At 39.8% G+C, this 19,310-nt stretch overlaps 1 protein-coding gene across 1 annotated transcript in view; it reads right to left on the reverse strand.

Annotated features, from left to right (window-relative positions):
- Window positions 1-19,310, reverse strand: part of opcml (opioid binding protein/cell adhesion molecule-like) — a 460,670-nt gene that overhangs the window by 164,993 nt on the left and 276,367 nt on the right. Inside the window, exon 3 of the mRNA XM_062048296.1 lies at window positions 4,885-5,010. Within this exon, the coding sequence (XP_061904280.1) occupies window positions 4,885-5,010 (126 nt within the window). The remainder of the gene's footprint in view (window positions 1-4,884; window positions 5,011-19,310) is intronic.

Below are 19,310 nucleotides of genomic sequence, written 5' to 3' on the forward strand. Positions count from 1 at the left end.
CCCAAGGATCCTCGCCGGAACTTAGTCTTCTGTACCATAAGCCGATAACCCAGCTTTATGCTCTCTCTCTATCTCTCTCTCTCTGCGTTTTCCCCTCCGTGTTTCATTGTTCTTCCTTGTCGTCCTCCCCAGCAATCTGCCTTCGTCCCCGCGTGATCGAGCCGTGCGCCTTGACTTCCCTTTTGGACTTTGGACTGCCACCCTCGATCCTTGACCCCTTGCATGGACACGGACTCTGACGCCTCTCTCTCGCCCTGGATCATCTGCCTGCCCCACGGACTGCCTTCCTGCCTGTTCCTTCTCCTCGTTTCAACATTTGGTAAAACACTACAGCTAATCACACACATAGCCTCACACACACACCTTGGATCTAGTCACACTCCATTTCCCCCTGTTTAATTTATAGAATTATTGTTGATTATTATATATATTATAATTATATAATACAATTCATAGAGCTATACCGCCCGCTTGTGTCCGTGCCGTCAACTCCCTCCTGTATGCATAACAGGACACTGAGGAACTCTTTCTGTAGCGTACTGACAAATCGCCATGCTACAGTATTAGCCGTAAAAGCTAACTAGGGCAAGAGATAAGCAAGCTTCCACGTCAACATAAAACACATGTAAGTTTGTAATGCACAACACTGTGATATGACAATAACTGTTACGGCTCAGGCTCCTGCCACCGTCGCTCATCCATCTGTGCGCTCCAGTGAGAGCACCGCCGGCCACGCCCACGGGTGTTCCCTCTCCGCTGTGGGCGCACCTCCGCACGGCTGTAGGAGATCTGCAATCAGTGCACCTGCCTGGGATGAACGAGCTGCATTCCTAAGCCCACACAACCTGCCATGCCGTGCCGGGATATTATCTTCTGTTGGCGTACAGTAAGCGATCATCTGATGCTTGATGCAACCTTGCTCTCTGTCTGTTTTCCCCTCCGTGTTTCATTATCGTGTCGTGTCGATCCTACTGCAGACCTCCGTTCCCGTGTTTGACGTTGCTGTGTGTCTCGTCATTCCTCGTCGTCGTTCCCCTGCTTCCCGGACTGCCTCTTCTATCTCAACCTCCCGCTTGGACACAATCCTCTCGACGCCTCTCGCTTGCCCAGGATCATCTGCCTGCCCAATGGACTGTCTTCCTGACTTGTCCCTCCTCTCGCCCAACACAACACTAGGTAACACACACTACAGCTAATCACACACATAGCTACGCACCACATAAACTTTTGGATCTAGTTCACACTCCATTTCCTTAGTTTATATTATTATTGTTTGAGTATTATATATAGTGACTATATATAATACATCTATAGAGCTACATCGCCCCCTGGTGTCGGAGCCGTCACCTCCCCTCCAAACCATAACAATAACTTTTACTGACTAAACATGAACAATCATATTACAGTATCTGTAAAGTATTAGCCCACATTTCATGTTTTCTTTGTACACAGCTGAGCTAGCCAGATAGCATATGTACTGTAGTTCTACTAACACGCATGACGTGCTGCGTGTATCATGGTCCATGTTAAAGAGACTCATTCGATGGACAGTTCTTTGTCTGGTCCAGCTGTCTGGAGGACGTTTCCTGTTGATTTTGGGTAAGCAATCCATTTATGTCGTAATAGCTTCTCTCCAAGTTCCACCTTTATAGCGTTGTCGCTCTCCCTGCTTTCGTCCGATCCAAGGTCTCACCATCTTTTTCATGCTCAGTTCTATAAGCAGTATTTCATCCTCCATATTTTCAGCTTCAAAAAGATAAGGTTGTGAATCCTCATTTGTCCTAAAATAGTCGTCTTCGTTGTGTGTTACCAATCTGCCATGATTAGAACACACATGTTTGATTCCGGAAGTGGAAACACAGTTGTTGCCAGAAGTCAGACGTGCGCTGCTATGGACACAGAAATCAATGAGCGGAATAAATCAGTCTTGGAAATTATTAAAATGATCAAAATAGGGTAATATTGAACATATTACATATTGTTATGAACATGTCTGTTATTACTTTATAAACGTCGATGGAGGGTTTTAAAGTTATTTTAGAGGGCTTTCAAGGCTACAGCGGTGACTCCCATTAGCCGCATCTGTCAAGTGATTTGTTATCATCTTTAAAATCCTAAAAAAAAGACGTGTGTTCTTGTCTCTCATAACTATTGTGAAGGATAGGCAGCATTCCAAAGAAATAGTGCGGTTCCCCTTTAAGACCTAAACAGCAGGTGTTGATAAAATACTTCCCTGCTGTGAGACGTTATATCATGATGTTGCTGAAGCACAACCACTTGTGCTAATGAAAATGCATTTTGTCACATCTTCATTTACACAAATTACATAGAGTACCAATGAATACGCGTATCGATAAGGAATATAAATATCGGTATCAGTATTGATCAAATCCTAACAATATAATCATCCATAGCCAAGACACAACAAAAGGTAGACAAACTGATCATTTCCATTTATGAGGGTCTTCAGCCATTGTCTGTCGTTGATATTATTTTACAAAATAACCATGTGATTTTCCTTAATGTAATTTGATAAGTGTGTCTGAAACAAATAAACCATACGATACCATACAGCAAAGTCTGATGTTAAATGATTTTCTTTTGTATCTTAATTAATATATTGCATCATTAAAAATCAGTTCCTTTGAGACTTTTTAGAAAATTGAATCATCAACTCTTTACTTTCAAATCAGTAGATTTTCAGAGCTATACTTGTTGAGTCCTTGTAACGGTTTGTTCCTGCATTAGAAATTATGTGTTGGGAAGTATTTTATGTGTAGGAAGCAACAGATTTGCTTGACACCATTTCATTATGAGGTCATATTGTTTTAATTAGACCAGGGGTCGGCAACCCGCGGCTCCGGAGCCGCATGCGGCTCTTTGACCACTCTGATGCGGCTCAGCTGCATACTTGCCGACCCTTCCGGTTTTCCCTGGAGTTTTACGGACGTCAGTGCCTCTCCTAGTGATCTCCCGGGGTTAATATTCTCCGATTTTCACCCTAACAATTGAATTAAGAGTGTACCTTATCGGTACTGCAATAATTGTCCTCTATAGCCTGCACAAATCGCATGACAGCCCAGCCGCATGTTGTATGCAGCTTCTGCTTGCTAACGTAGGAGACAGCAAGGCATACTTGGTCGGCAGCCACACAGCTTACACTGACGGTGGCCGTTTAAATTTTTTTTTAAACTGTTACGTTACAAATATGCGCCACACTGTGAACTCACACCAAAAAAGAATGACAAACACATTTCTGGAGAACCTCCGCACCGTAACACAACAAAAACACAACACAACAAATACCCAGAATCCCATGCAGCCAGTCTACATTATACACCCCCGCTACCACCAAACCCCCCCACACATCAACCCCCCCCCTCCGTGCGTCGGTTGAGGTGGGCGGGGTTTGGTGGTGGTGGGGGGGGCGGGGCATGGTAGACCGGAAGAGTTAGGGCTGCATGGGATTCTGGGTGTTTGTTTTGTTGTGTTTATGTTGTGTTACAGCGCGGATGTTCTCCAGAAATGTGTTTGTCATTCTTTTTTGGTGTGGGTTCACAGTGTGGCGCATATTTGTAACGTAACAGTGTTAAAGTTGTTATATACGACCACCGTCAGTGTAAGCTGTGTGTCTGTTGAACAAGTATGCCTTGCTGTCACTTTAGGGATGGGCGATACCACACTTTTAGGATTCGATACGATACCGATACTTTTTCTTGCATTTTCATCGATACCGATACCAGTAATTTCTTATTGCCAATTTTTTTGTCAGTCAAAAATATTATTACTATTGTTATTATTTAAGACAAGTTTGTGATATAATTAAAAATTAATGAAATATGAAATAGGCTAATGTTTTCGAAATGCAAGAAATCATGTTACAGATTAAAACCAAAATCACATTCAATCATATATTCAAGATTTTCTTGGAAAAAAATAAAACTGTAATGCAAAGATGAAGAATCTCCAAATTGTATCTCTTTCTTATCTTGTTTTAAATACTCAAGCAATTTTCAACTAAGAGGAAATTGTGTGGAAATTATTTGAATTTAGGATAATCATTTAAACAAAAATATTCAGTAAACATTACTAAAAAATTTTTTAAAAAATGCCTGATTTAAGTCAACAATTGGACAACACTGGATATACCTGGCTGCATCGCTGTCGGCTGGCTGTGTGTGTGTTGCACGTTGACGACGCTCATTCGCTGTCTCCTGTCATGTGACTGGGCCAGCTCTATACTCTGTCGGGTACAGGGGTGTCCCAGCACATAGTAAGTTAAGTAAGTCATCAAAAACATCTGAAAGTGATGCTTGCACCCCCCACACGCCGTTTTTTGGTTTATATCGATACTTATTTCAGAAAAGTGATGCCAAATGTGCACTGAGCATGCTGAAGCTGCATTCAACATGTGGCCGAGCAGGTACGCTGTTGGAGCAGGCTGTAGAGGGCGCTAAAGGCAATACCATCACACCCTGGAACTCGGGAATCTCCCGGATAAATTGAGAGGGTTGGCAAGTATGACGCTATCAGGCGCAATCGCGGGTCGCACTATCATTACATTTTTATATTAAGGTGCGGGCCGGGGCATGTGTCTGAGACCCCTGGTTAAAACATAGCACAAAGCAAAAAGAGCTTTGTATGCAGTGTTATTTCATTTTAAATTTTCAAGAGTTTTGTGGCTCCCATTGTTTTCTTTAATTTGTGAAACTTGTCAAAATGGCTCTTTGAGTGGTAAAGGTTGCCGACCCCTTAATTAGACAAAGGAGAAATTATACAAGACTCTATGCTAGACATGGACTTGACCCAAGTCACAAAATATTGTTCAATTCAAAAACAAATTCAGGAATTCGGCTCTTGTCTGTCTCACCAAATCCATCTTACCTCTTGGAGAATGATGCCGCCACATAATGTTCGCCTCTGGACGACCCACCGCAAAGCACATGAGATTGACATCGCTGCCCTCATTTACTGCGATGTCCTTGGATATATTTGTGATCCTGGCAGGGACTGAGGAGAAAAACAAAAAAATGATGATTGATGATTTCTACTAAATGACATGTGAGCAAAGGGTACCCAAAAACCATGAAAACGATAATTAGTTTAAAAATATCCCAGGGTTTGGGACTCAATTACCATGAAATTAGATGACAAGTATGACATTTCTGTGCCTCGTTGCGTTACACGTCACTGAGTTGTGTCATTAGGATCACTGGCAAAATGTTCATTTGACAAGCATGCTTGCAGACTGAATTGGACTGATACTCTCACCAACTGACCATCTCTGAGTGTGTGTGTGTGTGTGTGTGTGTGTGTGTGTGTGTGTGTGTGTGTGCGTGCGTGTGTGCGTGTGTGTGTGTGTGTGTGTGTGTGTGTGCGTGCATGCATGCATGTGTGTAAACAGATGTGTGACACTCAAATCAGTTTTAATAGTTCATGTAGTAAATAGGGTACTTATCACATGCCCAGAAATGATAATCTTGAAATAAAATATAACAGCAGTGATATTTCTCATTCAATTTTTTCCATCGCAGAACCAGAAATTAATGCTGACTTTGATATGACGAGTACCTGAGAAAATCACAGTGTGAAATGCTAAACTCAATTCGTTTGACGTTTGAAACGTTTGACTTTCCTGACTCAATAAGCATGAAGCTCAGTTTGTAATTATTGTCCTTGTGTGCAGTCTGGGTTTCAGTCATAACCTTCCAGTAATGTGAATACCTAATTGATAAGCAGAGGTGGGTAGTAACGCGCTACATTTACTCCGTTACATCCACTTGAGTAACTTTTGGGATAAATTGTACTTCTAAGAGTAGTTTTAATGCAACATACCGGTACTTTTACTTGAGTATATTTATAGAGAAGAAACGCTACTTTTACCATTTATCTACATTCAGCTCGCTACTGATTTTTATTGATCTGTTAATGCACGCTTTGTTTGTTTTGGTTTGTCAGACAGACCTTCAAAGTAGGATCTATCGCATGCCTGCGTTTCACCAATCAAATACAGTCACTGGTGACGTTTGACTCCGTTTCACCAATCACATGCAGTCACTGGTGACGTTTGACTCCGTTCACCAATCAAACAGAGCCAGGCGGTCACATGATTAACAAGCTTAAGCTTACATGAACTCAATGTCAAATTTGAGGAAGCACATGGCGGTAAGTAACGTTAGTAGATATTTTGGCTGTCACCGTAGGCTGATGTTAGCTTCCCTGCTATGAATCACTGTCAAATGTACATCGTGCGGGGACATTTATTAACGTACTGCAGCCTCATAGACACACACACACACACACACACAGAGAGAGAGTCGCACACACACACACACACACACACACACACACACACTCACGCATGCATAGAAACACCAATCAGTGTGTTCCCAGGTGCAGCCCACACCTATCAATTTATGGTTTGCGTAAAGGCTAACTTTTTATTTTCCTTTGTAATCTCTGCCTACTGAGCCTATGGTGATGTTACGTTATTGGGGCTCAATTTGCCTTATTTTTTTTTATGTTAATGTATTATTATTTAATATATATTATTGTTTTAGTTGCTTAAGAGATATTCCTGGCTCTGAATTTGTTCATTGCTATTTTTATGTTTTTGTGCATTATTTGTTGCAGTCATCATTAAACGAACAGGTTACTCATCAGTTACTCAGTACTAGAGTAGTTTTTTCACAACATACTTTTTACTTTTACTCAAGTAAGTATTTGGGTGGCTACTCCTTACTTTTACTTGAGTAATACATCTCTAAAGTAACAGTACTCTTACTTGAGTACAATTTCTGGCTACTCTACCCACCTCTGTTGATAAGATAAAAAAATATATCAATATATTATATTTTAAAGAATACACTACTTGGACTTAGGACTGCTTTACAGAAACACTTAACAGAAACACTGTTGCAACATTCGGAAATTACTGTACATCACATGAACTTTCACACAAAGCTGATGCAAGAAGTGTTTCATAATTCTAAAAATGAGAGAAAATGCCACTTCATCATCGTAGACTGCCCACCAGATAATACGTATTGCCTACTTGATCTCAAAAGTGGACAATAAAATAGGGAAATATAGCATCAAAAATAAAATTAATAAGTGTTGTTTTAGAAATACTCCAAATATAAACCATACAATAAACATTATTTACTACTGCATTTGTTCTGATGAAGACATATTTAAATTGTAGAATTGTCTGTGTCTTTGTACGCTGTGATGTTTTTGCATTTATAAAAAATAAAGTGCAGAGGGGTGGAACCATAGACATCTTATAAGTAGACGCAGCATTGGCTGCTGTGACACGAGAAATTCTGCCGCCATCTTCAAGTGGTGATGAGAAGCCGGCGAGCAGCCTAAACTGACAGTTGACAGGTAGAAAACAAAGATGTTGGTGTTCAGCGTTTCCTGCTCAAATGAGCGGACTGTTGAAAATAGGAATCGGGGGATTACTTTTCACAAGTAACATTTAACATTAACGTACTATTAGTTGTATTTTGTGAAAATAATATTACCACAGAGTTGAGAAGGAACAAAGATTTTCAATAGTACTAAAATCGTAGCCGCTAGCAAACAAGAGTATGACCATAATATAATTGATTGTGAATGAAATTAATGACATTTAAAAATGTCATACTTGAATAACATAAAGCTTAAATAAATGATGAAGATAAAGATTGTAAAAGCCAACAGGGGTAAAAGTTAGGACCACAGGCCAGATTGTGTAGGGGGGTAATATAAAATAACAAAACTTTCAGCCCCACCTAAAACAACAGTCACCAGCCGCCACTGATTATGATGCATTCTCATTTTAGGCAAAGTATAAGACAATAGTTTCTTAACAGTATAATTGTAACCATGAATAAGTCTTCAAGTAACAATATTCAAATACTAACATTGTTGGGTAAGACAGAATTTGGTTTTATTCTGAATCCAGTGAAACAGATTGGTGGTTTTAGCTGTTCTAAAGACTTTCAGGTGTTTATATATGTTATGTTTAAGTATTTGGCAGCCGCTAAGGGAAGCATGTAAAACAAAATAAAAATACAAAGTGTCAAGACAGAATAAACTCTCTGTTGCTGCAGCAACAGAGATACAGTCTATAAGATATTTAGATATCTAATGTATTCATACATTGTTTATGTAGGATATACGCATGTATATATAACCTAATCATATTGTTTCTTCAATTTAAAAAATAGCTGACCATTTTTCCCCCTTTTTTGGGATTATATTCCCAGTTTTGATCTCGGACGTCTGGTCATTTATAGCATATAATGGCTTTTTGCAGATATCCGATATTCCGATATTGTCCAACTCTTTAATTACCGATACCGATATCAACCGATACCGATATCAACCGATACTGATATATACAGTCGTGGAATTAACACATTATTATGCCTAATTTGGACAACCAGGTATGGTGAAGATAAGGTCCTTTTTTAAAATATTAATAAAATAAAATAAGATAAATTAATTTAAAAAAAATTATTGAATAAAAAAGAAAGTAAAACAAGTTAAATAGAAACTAGTAATTAATGAAAATGAGTAAAATTAACTGTTAAAGGTTAGTACTATTAGTGGACCAGCAGCACGCACAACCATGTGTGCTTACGGACTGTATCCCTTGCAGACTGTATTGATATATATTGATATATAATGTAGGAACCAAACCCTCAGAATATTAATAACAGAAAGAAACAACCCTTTTGTGTGAATGAGTGTAAATGGGGGAGGGAGGTTTTTTGGGTTGGTGCACTAATTGTAAGTGTATCTTGTGTTTTTTATGTTGATTTAATTAAAAAAACAACAACAAAAAAAACAACGATACAGATAATTAAAAAACGATACCGATAATTTACAATATTACATTTTACAGCATTTATCAGCCAATAATATCGGCAGGCCGATATTATCGGACATCTCTAGAATATTATATTACTGTTAAGCAAACTATGAATAATAAAACAAGCCAAAACATGTGTCCTTTATCATAGCTACACGTATGACAAAAAAGCGTGTGAAAATCAGTGGTATTCAGTGAGGTAAGATGAATTAAATGCGCTGACAGTTCATTGCTCCTGCCAAATGAATTGCACTGAGTGGAGCGGATCACTACTCCAAGATGGCGGCCCCGCGTCTTGTCAGCGCCAATAGGCAGTAGCGCTCGATGCTGTGTACCCTTATAAGATGTCTATGGGTGGAAATGTACATGTATTCATAATTACATTATTCAGTAAGGATCTTTGGTTCAGTACGGGGGAGCACCGATTTCCCACTTACATCTACAGCTGTGACAATAGACGGTAATAAAGATAAACCACGGTAAAACGGTTAATATTATAATTTAAATATTGTAATTGTCGTAAAATCGTAATTTATAACCGATAAAGTTCCGCGCCGGTTAGCGTTAACTCGTTAGCTATCTTAAATGCTAACATGAACACATTAACGTATTTCCCCATTGAGTAACGTCATACCACAATCTAAATACAAACATGCTACATGAGGAACTAAGATATTTATTTTTGAACACATTTAAATCTAAATCGATCTACACTCGGAGGAATATTACGTGAAGTGTCGACAACAGGAAGTGAACTAGCTTGGCGTCACAACACTTGTTTTGTCTTTATCATTTAAAACAAAAACACTCTAAAACCTTTGCAAACTAAAATGAAAAAAGATAAAGGTTACAATTGTTTTATTAGACTGTATTTGATTGAATAGTCATTATCTAGAAGTTCATTTTCCATAACAAAAAATATGGTGTCACGGAACAAATTTCATTTATTTATTGGACAATTACATTTTAGCATATTTTATTTGACTGTGTGTTCCATTTAAAATAAATAAATCTGTTTCGATAAAAGTCAAGCAATTTTATGTTTTGCATTTTGTCCCCTTACTGTACTGGAAATGTACCTAATTGTTACCTTATAACCAAGGTATATACTGAACAAGTAGTAAGGTTTATAATTACATCACTAGAAGTATTTTTCATCTGTACCTACATGGTATAATGTTGTATGCAAAGCCAATTACGCTAACTCACTATAAAAAATGCTGCAGGCTGTGTATAGATTGCAAAAAAGGAAAACAAATGTGAAGTTTGCTAACCACCTTTGATAATGAAATATATTTAATTCTGGGATTACTTTTTGACAATATATATTTGAGTCTACAATAGGGGCGACATGCCGTGGTGGGTAAAGCGGCCGTGCCAGGAATTTAAGGGTTGCAGGGTCCTCGCCTCTTGCCATCCAAATCACTGCCGTTGTGTCCTTGGGCAGGAAAGTTCACCCTCGCCCTCAGTGCCGCTCACACCGGTGAATGAATGATGGGTGATGGTCGGAGGGGCCGTAGGCACAAATTGCCAGCCACGCTTCCGTCAGTCTACCCCAGGGCAGCTGTGGGTACGAATGTAGCTTACCACCACCAGGTGTGAATGAATGATGGGTTCTCACTTCTCTGTGAAGCGCTTTGAGTGTCTTGAAAAGCGCTATATAAATCTAATCCATTATTATTATTATCATATCATTAATAGACCCATTTTTATAATTAAATTGATACAATTTTTTTAGGAAATATTGTAATGAGTATCTAATTGAATTAATGTTTGGAGAGGTAAAAAAAAAAAAGTACAACATTTTATATCCGGTTCAAAAAGGAGATTGCGCTTCTCAATGTGATTCAAGATGGAGTGCCAAACCCAAAAAAAGTAATCCAGTAAATGTTTCAAAAATGTTTGAAAAGGTAGCACATCCCAAAATTAAGACTAGTAGGACAAAATACTCACATTTCACTTGATTTATTGCTCACATCAAAAAAGAGGAACGCTTACGCGTTTCGGCACGTGGCCTTCGTCAGAGCGTTTAAGAGTACATACAATTTCAGTGTCAATTTATACATACACACACACTCAGAGTTCACAACTGGGAATTGGATCCAATTACTGGGGAACCAATCACATGTCTTCTTCCTTGCTGATGCTGGGACCAATTTTCAGGTGGAGCTTCTGCAAAACACTGTTGTTAGGACTAGCATACACTAGATGGCACTGGACTGGATACTGGATGACTACAATGACACAGAAGGAACAATTATGTTAAAAAACATTTTAGGCTATAGTCATCATTGAGTCCATTTGGTGTCATAGTATTGAGTGTGTAGATCCAGAACATTTCTCTCTGTGATAGTTTTTTCAAAATATCTCCTCCTCTTTTGGGCATCATGATTTGTTCAATCCCATAGAATCTTAATGAAGAGGGTGAACCGTGGTTTGCTTCAGAGTAATGTCTTGCAATGGCATAGTCCATATTGCCTGTACGAATTGCTGTTTTGTGCTCAGATATTCTTTGTTTTAGCGGCCTTTTGGTTTTTCCAATGTAGGCTAAGCTACAGGGACATAATAGCATGTAGACCACATGAGTTGACTTACAGTTGATGAATTCCCTTATTGGAATTTTCTTCCCAGTGTGAGGATGGTTAAATGATTTAGTTTTTGTTGTATTGTTACAGCAGGCACAGTTACCACATCTATACATGCCTGTTGTTGTTGTTGTTGTCAACCATGTGGTGGTCTTTTTGGGAATCATATTCTTATACATGACCATGTTTTTAATTGTAGGCGCTCTCCTGAAAGCAAAAAGAGGTGGGGATTTGCAGAGGTCCTTTAGTGTTTCTTCTGCTTGGAGCACATGCCAGTGTTTCTTGAGTGTCTCCTTTATTTGTGAAGCACAATGGTTGAATTCAGTGGAGAAACAGGCCCGGCTTGGATTCTTAGTTTTCTGAATGTTGGACAGGAGATCAGTACGAGCAGTAGTATTAGCTCGCTGTATGGCTTTCTGAATAGAGTTAGAGGCATAACCTCTTTCTTTGAACCGAGCAGCCATGATTATTTCTTTGGAGTGAAAGTCCTCAAGGTCTGAACAGTTGCGTTTGAGCCTCAAAAACTGACCCACTGGGATATTGTCCTTTAGGGGTTTGGGATGATTGCTTGTGGCATGTAATATTGAATTTCGTTCCATATCTTTTCTATAAATAGAAGTGTGAATAGCTCCTGTTTCATCTTTATGTATGCTCAAATCCAAATAATTAATCTTTTCAGTGCTATGTTCACAGGTGAATTTAAGGAACGCTGAACTATTGTTGAGATATTTCACAAAGTCCATCAATTCTTCTTGCGTCCCCTCCCAAAATATCAGGATGTCATCAATGTATCGTTTGTACAGTTTTATATTTGAATGGTAAGGGTTACTATTTGGGTCATGTATGACTTCTTCTTCCCATTTCCCTACCACTAATCCAGCTACAGAGGGCGCTGTTGCGGTCCCCATCGCAGTCCCTGCTTGTTGGAGATACCATTTGGAGTCATACAGCATGTAGTTGTGACTCAGTACATAGTGTAACAATTCTAATAGAAATTCATTAGGGGGATTGTGTGTTGCTTCTCTCTTGGATAGGTAATAGGCCACAGAGTTCAAAGCATCTTCATGGGGAATGCAACCATATAGGTTTTCAACATCAAGAGACACCAATATTGTATTCTGATTTGCAGTATATTCAGTCAGACAGTTAAGTACATCTTTTGTGTCTCCAAGGTAGGCGGGTAGGTCTTTCACAAAATCTTTCAAGAAGAAGTCAACATATTTTGACAATGGTTCAGTCACTGAGCCTCTTCCTGAGACTATTGGCCTCAATGGGGGTTCTGTAGGATGTTTATGGATTTTGGGAAGACAATATATGATGGGGGTGACTGGGTGCTGGTTAGTCAGATAGGCATGCTCATTTTTTGTGATCCAGTTTGATTCGAATGCAACTTTCAGATTAGTAAAACTGGAACACAAAAACCTTCTCCCTTTGCTCCAAAGTCATCATTTTGCCCTTTCACCAACCTAAGCCCTGCAATTTTGACATTTAACAAATTAGTTGAGAATGATCTTGAAAAAATGTTAAAAAAAGACAAAGGCCCAAAATACTCAAACTTGAGTTCTGAAGAGCGCAATGCATTAGAAGAGTTGGAGAACAATCCAGAAATCACTATCCGCTCAGCAGACAAAGCAGGAGCTGTGTGTATCCTTGACACTGAATACTACCATCAGAAAATGCTTGAACTTTTGAACAGCCCCACCTACAGGAAGCTAGAGAAAAATCCTATGGATGAATTTAAATCTGAAATTGACAGTCTGCTGAAAGTTGCATTCGAATCAAACTGGATCACAAAAAATGAGCATGCCTATCTGACTAACCAGCACCCAGTCACCCCCATCATATATTGTCTTCCCAAAATCCATAAACATCCTACAGAACCCCCATTGAGGCCAATAGTCTCAGGAAGAGGCTCAGTGACTGAACCATTGTCAAAATATGTTGACTTCTTCTTGAAAGATTTTGTGAAAGACCTACCCGCCTACCTTGGAGACACAAAAGATGTACTTAACTGTCTGACTGAATATACTGCAAATCAGAATACAATATTGGTGTCTCTTGATGTTGAAAACCTATATGGTTGCATTCCCCATGAAGATGCTTTGAACTCTGTGGCCTATTACCTATCCAAGAGAGAAGCAACACACAATCCCCCTAATGAATTTCTATTAGAATTGTTACACTATGTACTGAGTCACAACTACATGCTGTATGACTCCAAATGGTATCTCCAACAAGCAGGGACTGCGATGGGGACCGCAACAGCGCCCTCTGTAGCTGGATTAGTGGTAGGGAAATGGGAAGAAGAAGTCATACATGACCCAAATAGTAACCCTTACCATTCAAATATAAAACTGTACAAACGATACATTGATGACATCCTGATATTTTGGGAGGGGACGCAAGAAGAATTGATGGACTTTGTGAAATATCTCAACAATAGTTCAGCGTTCCTTAAATTCACCTGTGAACATAGCACTGAAAAGATTAATTATTTGGATTTGAGCATACATAAAGATGAAACAGGAGCTATTCACACTTCTATTTATAGAAAAGATATGGAACGAAATTCAATATTACATGCCACAAGCAATCATCCCAAACCCCTAAAGGACAATATCCCAGTGGGTCAGTTTTTGAGGCTCAAACGCAACTGTTCAGACCTTGAGGACTTTCACTCCAAAGAAATAATCATGGCTGCTCGGTTCAAAGAAAGAGGTTATGCCTCTAACTCTATTCAGAAAGCCATACAGCGAGCTAATACTACTGCTCGTACTGATCTCCTGTCCAACATTCAGAAAACTAAGAATCCAAGCCGGGCCTGTTTCTCCACTGAATTCAACCATTGTGCTTCACAAATAAAGGAGACACTCAAGAAACACTGGCATGTGCTCCAAGCAGAAGAAACACTAAAGGACCTCTGCAAATCCCCACCTCTTTTTGCTTTCAGGAGAGCGCCTACAATTAAAAACATGGTCATGTATAAGAATATGATTCCCAAAAAGACCACCACATGGTTGACAACAACAACAACAACAGGCATGTATAGATGTGGTAACTGTGCCTGCTGTAACAATACAACAAAAACTAAATCATTTAACCATCCTCACACTGGGAAGAAAATTCCAATAAGGGAATTCATCAACTGTAAGTCAACTCATGTGGTCTACATGCTATTATGTCCCTGTAGCTTAGCCTACATTGGAAAAACCAAAAGGCCGCTAAAACAAAGAATATCTGAGCACAAAACAGCAATTCGTACAGGCAATATGGACTATGCCATTGCAAGACATTACTCTGAAGCAAACCACGGTTCACCCTCTTCATTAAGATTCTATGGGATTGAACAAATCATGATGCCCAAAAGAGGAGGAGATATTTTGAAAAAACTATCACAGAGAGAAATGTTCTGGATCTACACACTCAATACTATGACACCAAATGGACTCAATGATGACTATAGCCTAAAATGTTTTTTAACATAATTGTTCCTTCTGTGTCATTGTAGTCATCCAGTATCCAGTCCAGTGCCATCTAGTGTATGCTAGTCCTAACAACAGTGTTTTGCAGAAGCTCCACCTGAAAATTGGTCCCAGCATCAGCAAGGAAGAAGACATGTGATTGGTTCCCCAGTAATTGGATCCAATTCCCAGTTGTGAACTCTGAGTGTGTGTGTATGTATAAATTGACACTGAAATTGTATGTACTCTTAAACGCTCTGACGAAGGCCACGTGCCGAAACGCGTAAGCGTTCCTCTTTTTTGATGTGAGCAATAAATCAAGTGAAATGTGAGTATTTTGTCCTACTAGTCTTAATTTTGGGATGTGCTACCTTTTCAAACATTTTTGAAACATTTACTGAACATTTTATATCCCTTTTAATTTTGTCAAACAACCTTTGTATTAGGTTTTGTTTGATTATTATGCTAATTTACAAGGTGCTTTATGATTAATATTGTGATCAGGGACTAGGCAACCCTGAATTAAACATCATATGTCTGCCCGTGATGTCAGGTAAATATTTAAAATATAAATTACATTGAGATTGCAAGATAATTAGAAACATTGTATACATAAAACATTTGCAACAAGGTCGCAACAACAACATGGTGAAACATAGTGTTTGCATCAAAATACCAGCATCAAAACCAAAGAACAAATAAGCATGTCCAACTTTATGCTGTTATTCTGCAGCCTATTTGGTAAGCCGCAAAGTCAGATAGGCTCCAGCTCACCCGTGACCCTAATAATGACAAGTGGTATAGAACATTGATGGATGGATAATCTACATCAGCACTTTTCAAAGTCTGAGGGCGATCCCTGGAAGGATGTGAAAGGGACTGACTGTGCTTAGGGTTATATAAACCGCTAACATTAATTGAACAAGCAGCTACATTTACTCATATCCAGTAGCAAATATATGCAGGTGAAGGTTTAAGGTGAACAATATACCTTTGGGAAACTTTGGCATATTGATACCCTCCCTGTAATAAATACATAGATAGATGCACAGTGCATTTACCGTAAATTCCGGACTATTGCTCGAATTTACATGAAGTCACTTGTGGCTCATTGAATACGCGTGGTGGTCCAGCCAGCGTCTGTTCTCAACGAGTACTAGGCGCCATTAAGACTTTCTCGAAGAAAAAGGGGCCCTACGCTTGCGTGGTTTTCCGCTGTACGAACCGTTGAAATCGCGAAAAGAATAAACGTTTCTTCAGAGTTTCTCGGGAGGTTATCAAGAAGGGCGGAAGAGTGCAATATTTTACAAAACGACAAGGAGAAAAGTGGCACACACTGCAGTCCGAGGGAGCATAGTCAAAGAATGCACAAGTTTGCAGTGATCACTTCGGGAAAGGTTTGTTTGATATTCTTTTACCATCCATCCATCCATTTTCTTCCGCTTATCCGTGGTCGGGTTTTGGGGACAGCAGCCTGAGCAGAGAAGCCCACACTTTCCACTCCCCAGCTACTTCGTCCAGCTCCTCCCGGGGATCCCATGGCGTTCCAAGGACAGCCGGGAGACATAGTATTCCCAACGTGTACTGGGTCTTCCCCGTGGCGTCCTACCAGTCGGACGTGCCCTAAACACCTCCCCAGGGAGGCGTCTGGGTGGCATCTTGACCAGATGCCCGAACCACCTCATCTTGCTCCTCTCGATGTGGAGGAGCAGCGGCTTTACTTTGAGCTCCTCCTGGATGACAGAGCTTCTCACCCTATCTCTAAGGGAGATCCCCGCCACCCGACGGAGGGCACTCATTTCGGCAGCTTGTACCCGTGATCTTGTCCTCAGCTCATCTCTTTCTTTACCACAACGGATCGATACAGTTTCCGCATTACTGAAGACGCCGCACAGATCCACCTGTCGATCTCACAATCCACTCTTCCCTCACTCGTGAACAAGACTCTGAGGTACTTGAACTCCTCCTTTTGGGGCAAGATCTCTTCCCCAACCCAGAGATGGCATTCCACCCTTTTCTGAGCGAAAACCATGGACTCGCACTTGGAGGTGCTGATTCTCATCCTAGTCGCTTCACACTTAGCTGCGAACCGATCTAGTGAGAGCTGAAGATCCCGGCCAGATGAAGCCATCAGGACCACATCATCTGCAAAAAGTAGAGACCTTATCCGACAGCCACCAAACCGGATCCCCTCAACGCCCTGACTCCACCTACAAATTATGTCCATAGAAGTTATGAACAAAATCGGTGACAAAGGGCAGCCTTGGCGGAGTCCAACCCTCACTGAAAACGGGTCCGACTTACTGCCGGTAATGCGGACTAAGCTCTGACACTGATCATACAGGGAGCGGGCCGCCACAATCAGACAGTCCGATACCCCATACTCTCTGAGCACTCCCCGCAGGACTTCCCGAAGGACATGGTCAAATGCCTTCTCCAAGTCCACGAAACACATGTAGACTGGTTGGGCAAACTCCCATGAACTCTCAAGGACCCTGCCGAGAGTATGGAGCTGGTCCACATATTCTTTTACATTTAGTATTTCCCATTTAAGTTATCTTGATATTATTTGTATTTATTAAAACACATTTTTGCTACGAGTGTTTTGAAAAGCACCAACTCGGCAAGTCGAAATAAAAGAAAGCAAATGCGAGCAAAACCTAAGAGTTAAGCTTTTCCCAAAGGCAAGAATCATAACTGAAGCTTTCAGCACATACACAGTGTTGACATCTGTAGTTATATTTTGATGAAGACAAAAACACGCGTAATCGTAAATGGCGCGTGCAACAACAACAAAGCAAGCAAACATTGCTGTAGACGCTAAGTTAAATCATGAAATGCAACCTTACCCAGGCAAAAACAGTGCATGATTTATCCAGGAGAGTCTTAATCCAATTTCCCTGACCCAGCCAAAGTAGTTGTAGACATCCATGCTTTTCCATGTTTTATTCTATTTTGTCGTGTAGAATGACGTTTAGAACATAAGATAGTTCGACTTGTCTGGGAACCCCACCGATATGACCTTGATATGACTCGACAAATCTTTTTTGATAAAGTATAGGGATAGATTTGTTGCTCGTATCTGCTTTTTGGAAGAAGATCTAGGCCCCTTGTGTACTTGGAGAGTTTGTGCACTGCTTGCTGTACAACATCCAACTTGGCTTGGTTGACCACCATTGTTTTACACATCCGTGAAGAAGTCCCGTGACGGAATAGAAGCAATAAGCTGCAACATTTTTCCTACAACGGTGCAGCTAATTTATGGAATTTTCTTCACTAACAGGCATAATGCAAATAATTTTCATAAAACATGCAAATACATGGAAATGATGTGTTATTGTTTGTGCTATAGCGCAATCTTTTGGACAAGTTTACTAACTGCAGTAATTTGTGACAGTATTTTCTGCTGTTTAAAGCTTTGAACCGGAAGTAAAAGTGCCGTTCTTCTAATCGTCCATCGCATTTCTACTAGTATGCATTCATTAATCACTCCACACAACGTTTGTAGGATTTACAATATAACTAAAACAAGCCTTACTTACAAATTGTCTATTTGAGTGTTTTCATGCATATTTGTACATCTATAATGTAATGAAGCTAGCGTCTTTAGCATTAGATAGAATGCTAACACGTTTACGAGTGCCTGTGTTAGTATTATTAATTTACAACGGCATTGTTTTTGTATTGTTTCAGTTTTGTAAATTCCTCAGTACATTCACAAAGGCGTCACGTGGAGTTTTTGAGTCTGTTTAGTTGATTATAGAGCAAGCTTCCGCAACTAGTGGGTCCATGACGATGACGTCTGTTTTGTTTAATCAGCCGTTTTAATTTTCCACATAGAAGGTACTGATCTAGAGCAATATCACAATATGTATAATATTTTCTTCCTGCAATATCTCAGAATGCTATTCCAGCCTCATCCATCTGTCAGGTCGAGTAGGCATCAACTGAAGCAAATGGAGATTCCATGGTCACACTTGATTGTGTGTGTGAGTACAGTGGAGTGTGACAGTACCTTGACAAGTTAAAAAAGCAAAACTGCAACCCTGAACAGGATACAATAAAATGGGTTTCTGTTGTCTCACATGCTTGGTACAGGGTTTTCTTTGTTATAGTTGTGATATATGTACTGCTATATTTTCAAATGTTGCCACTTTTGCTTCTGTTTTTTCTTTTAACTAATTACAGTTTGAGTTTCACAGGCCTTCATCCTCTTGGGTCCTCATTTAAAAATATGTATGTGGATTCGAACATAAAATAAGCATAGCTTAGAATGTATGTGGGCGGAAACCAATTCAGATTTATAAAAGCATGCTGCGCACACTGTATGCAGAAGAGTACCTTGCCAGGTTATTCCCACAATCATTCATACATGCCAACTACATGAATATGGTGATGATTTAA

Source organism: Entelurus aequoreus, linkage group LG05, assembly GCF_033978785.1.
Source record: "Entelurus aequoreus isolate RoL-2023_Sb linkage group LG05, RoL_Eaeq_v1.1, whole genome shotgun sequence".
Lineage (NCBI taxonomy): Eukaryota > Metazoa > Chordata > Actinopteri > Syngnathiformes > Syngnathidae > Entelurus > Entelurus aequoreus.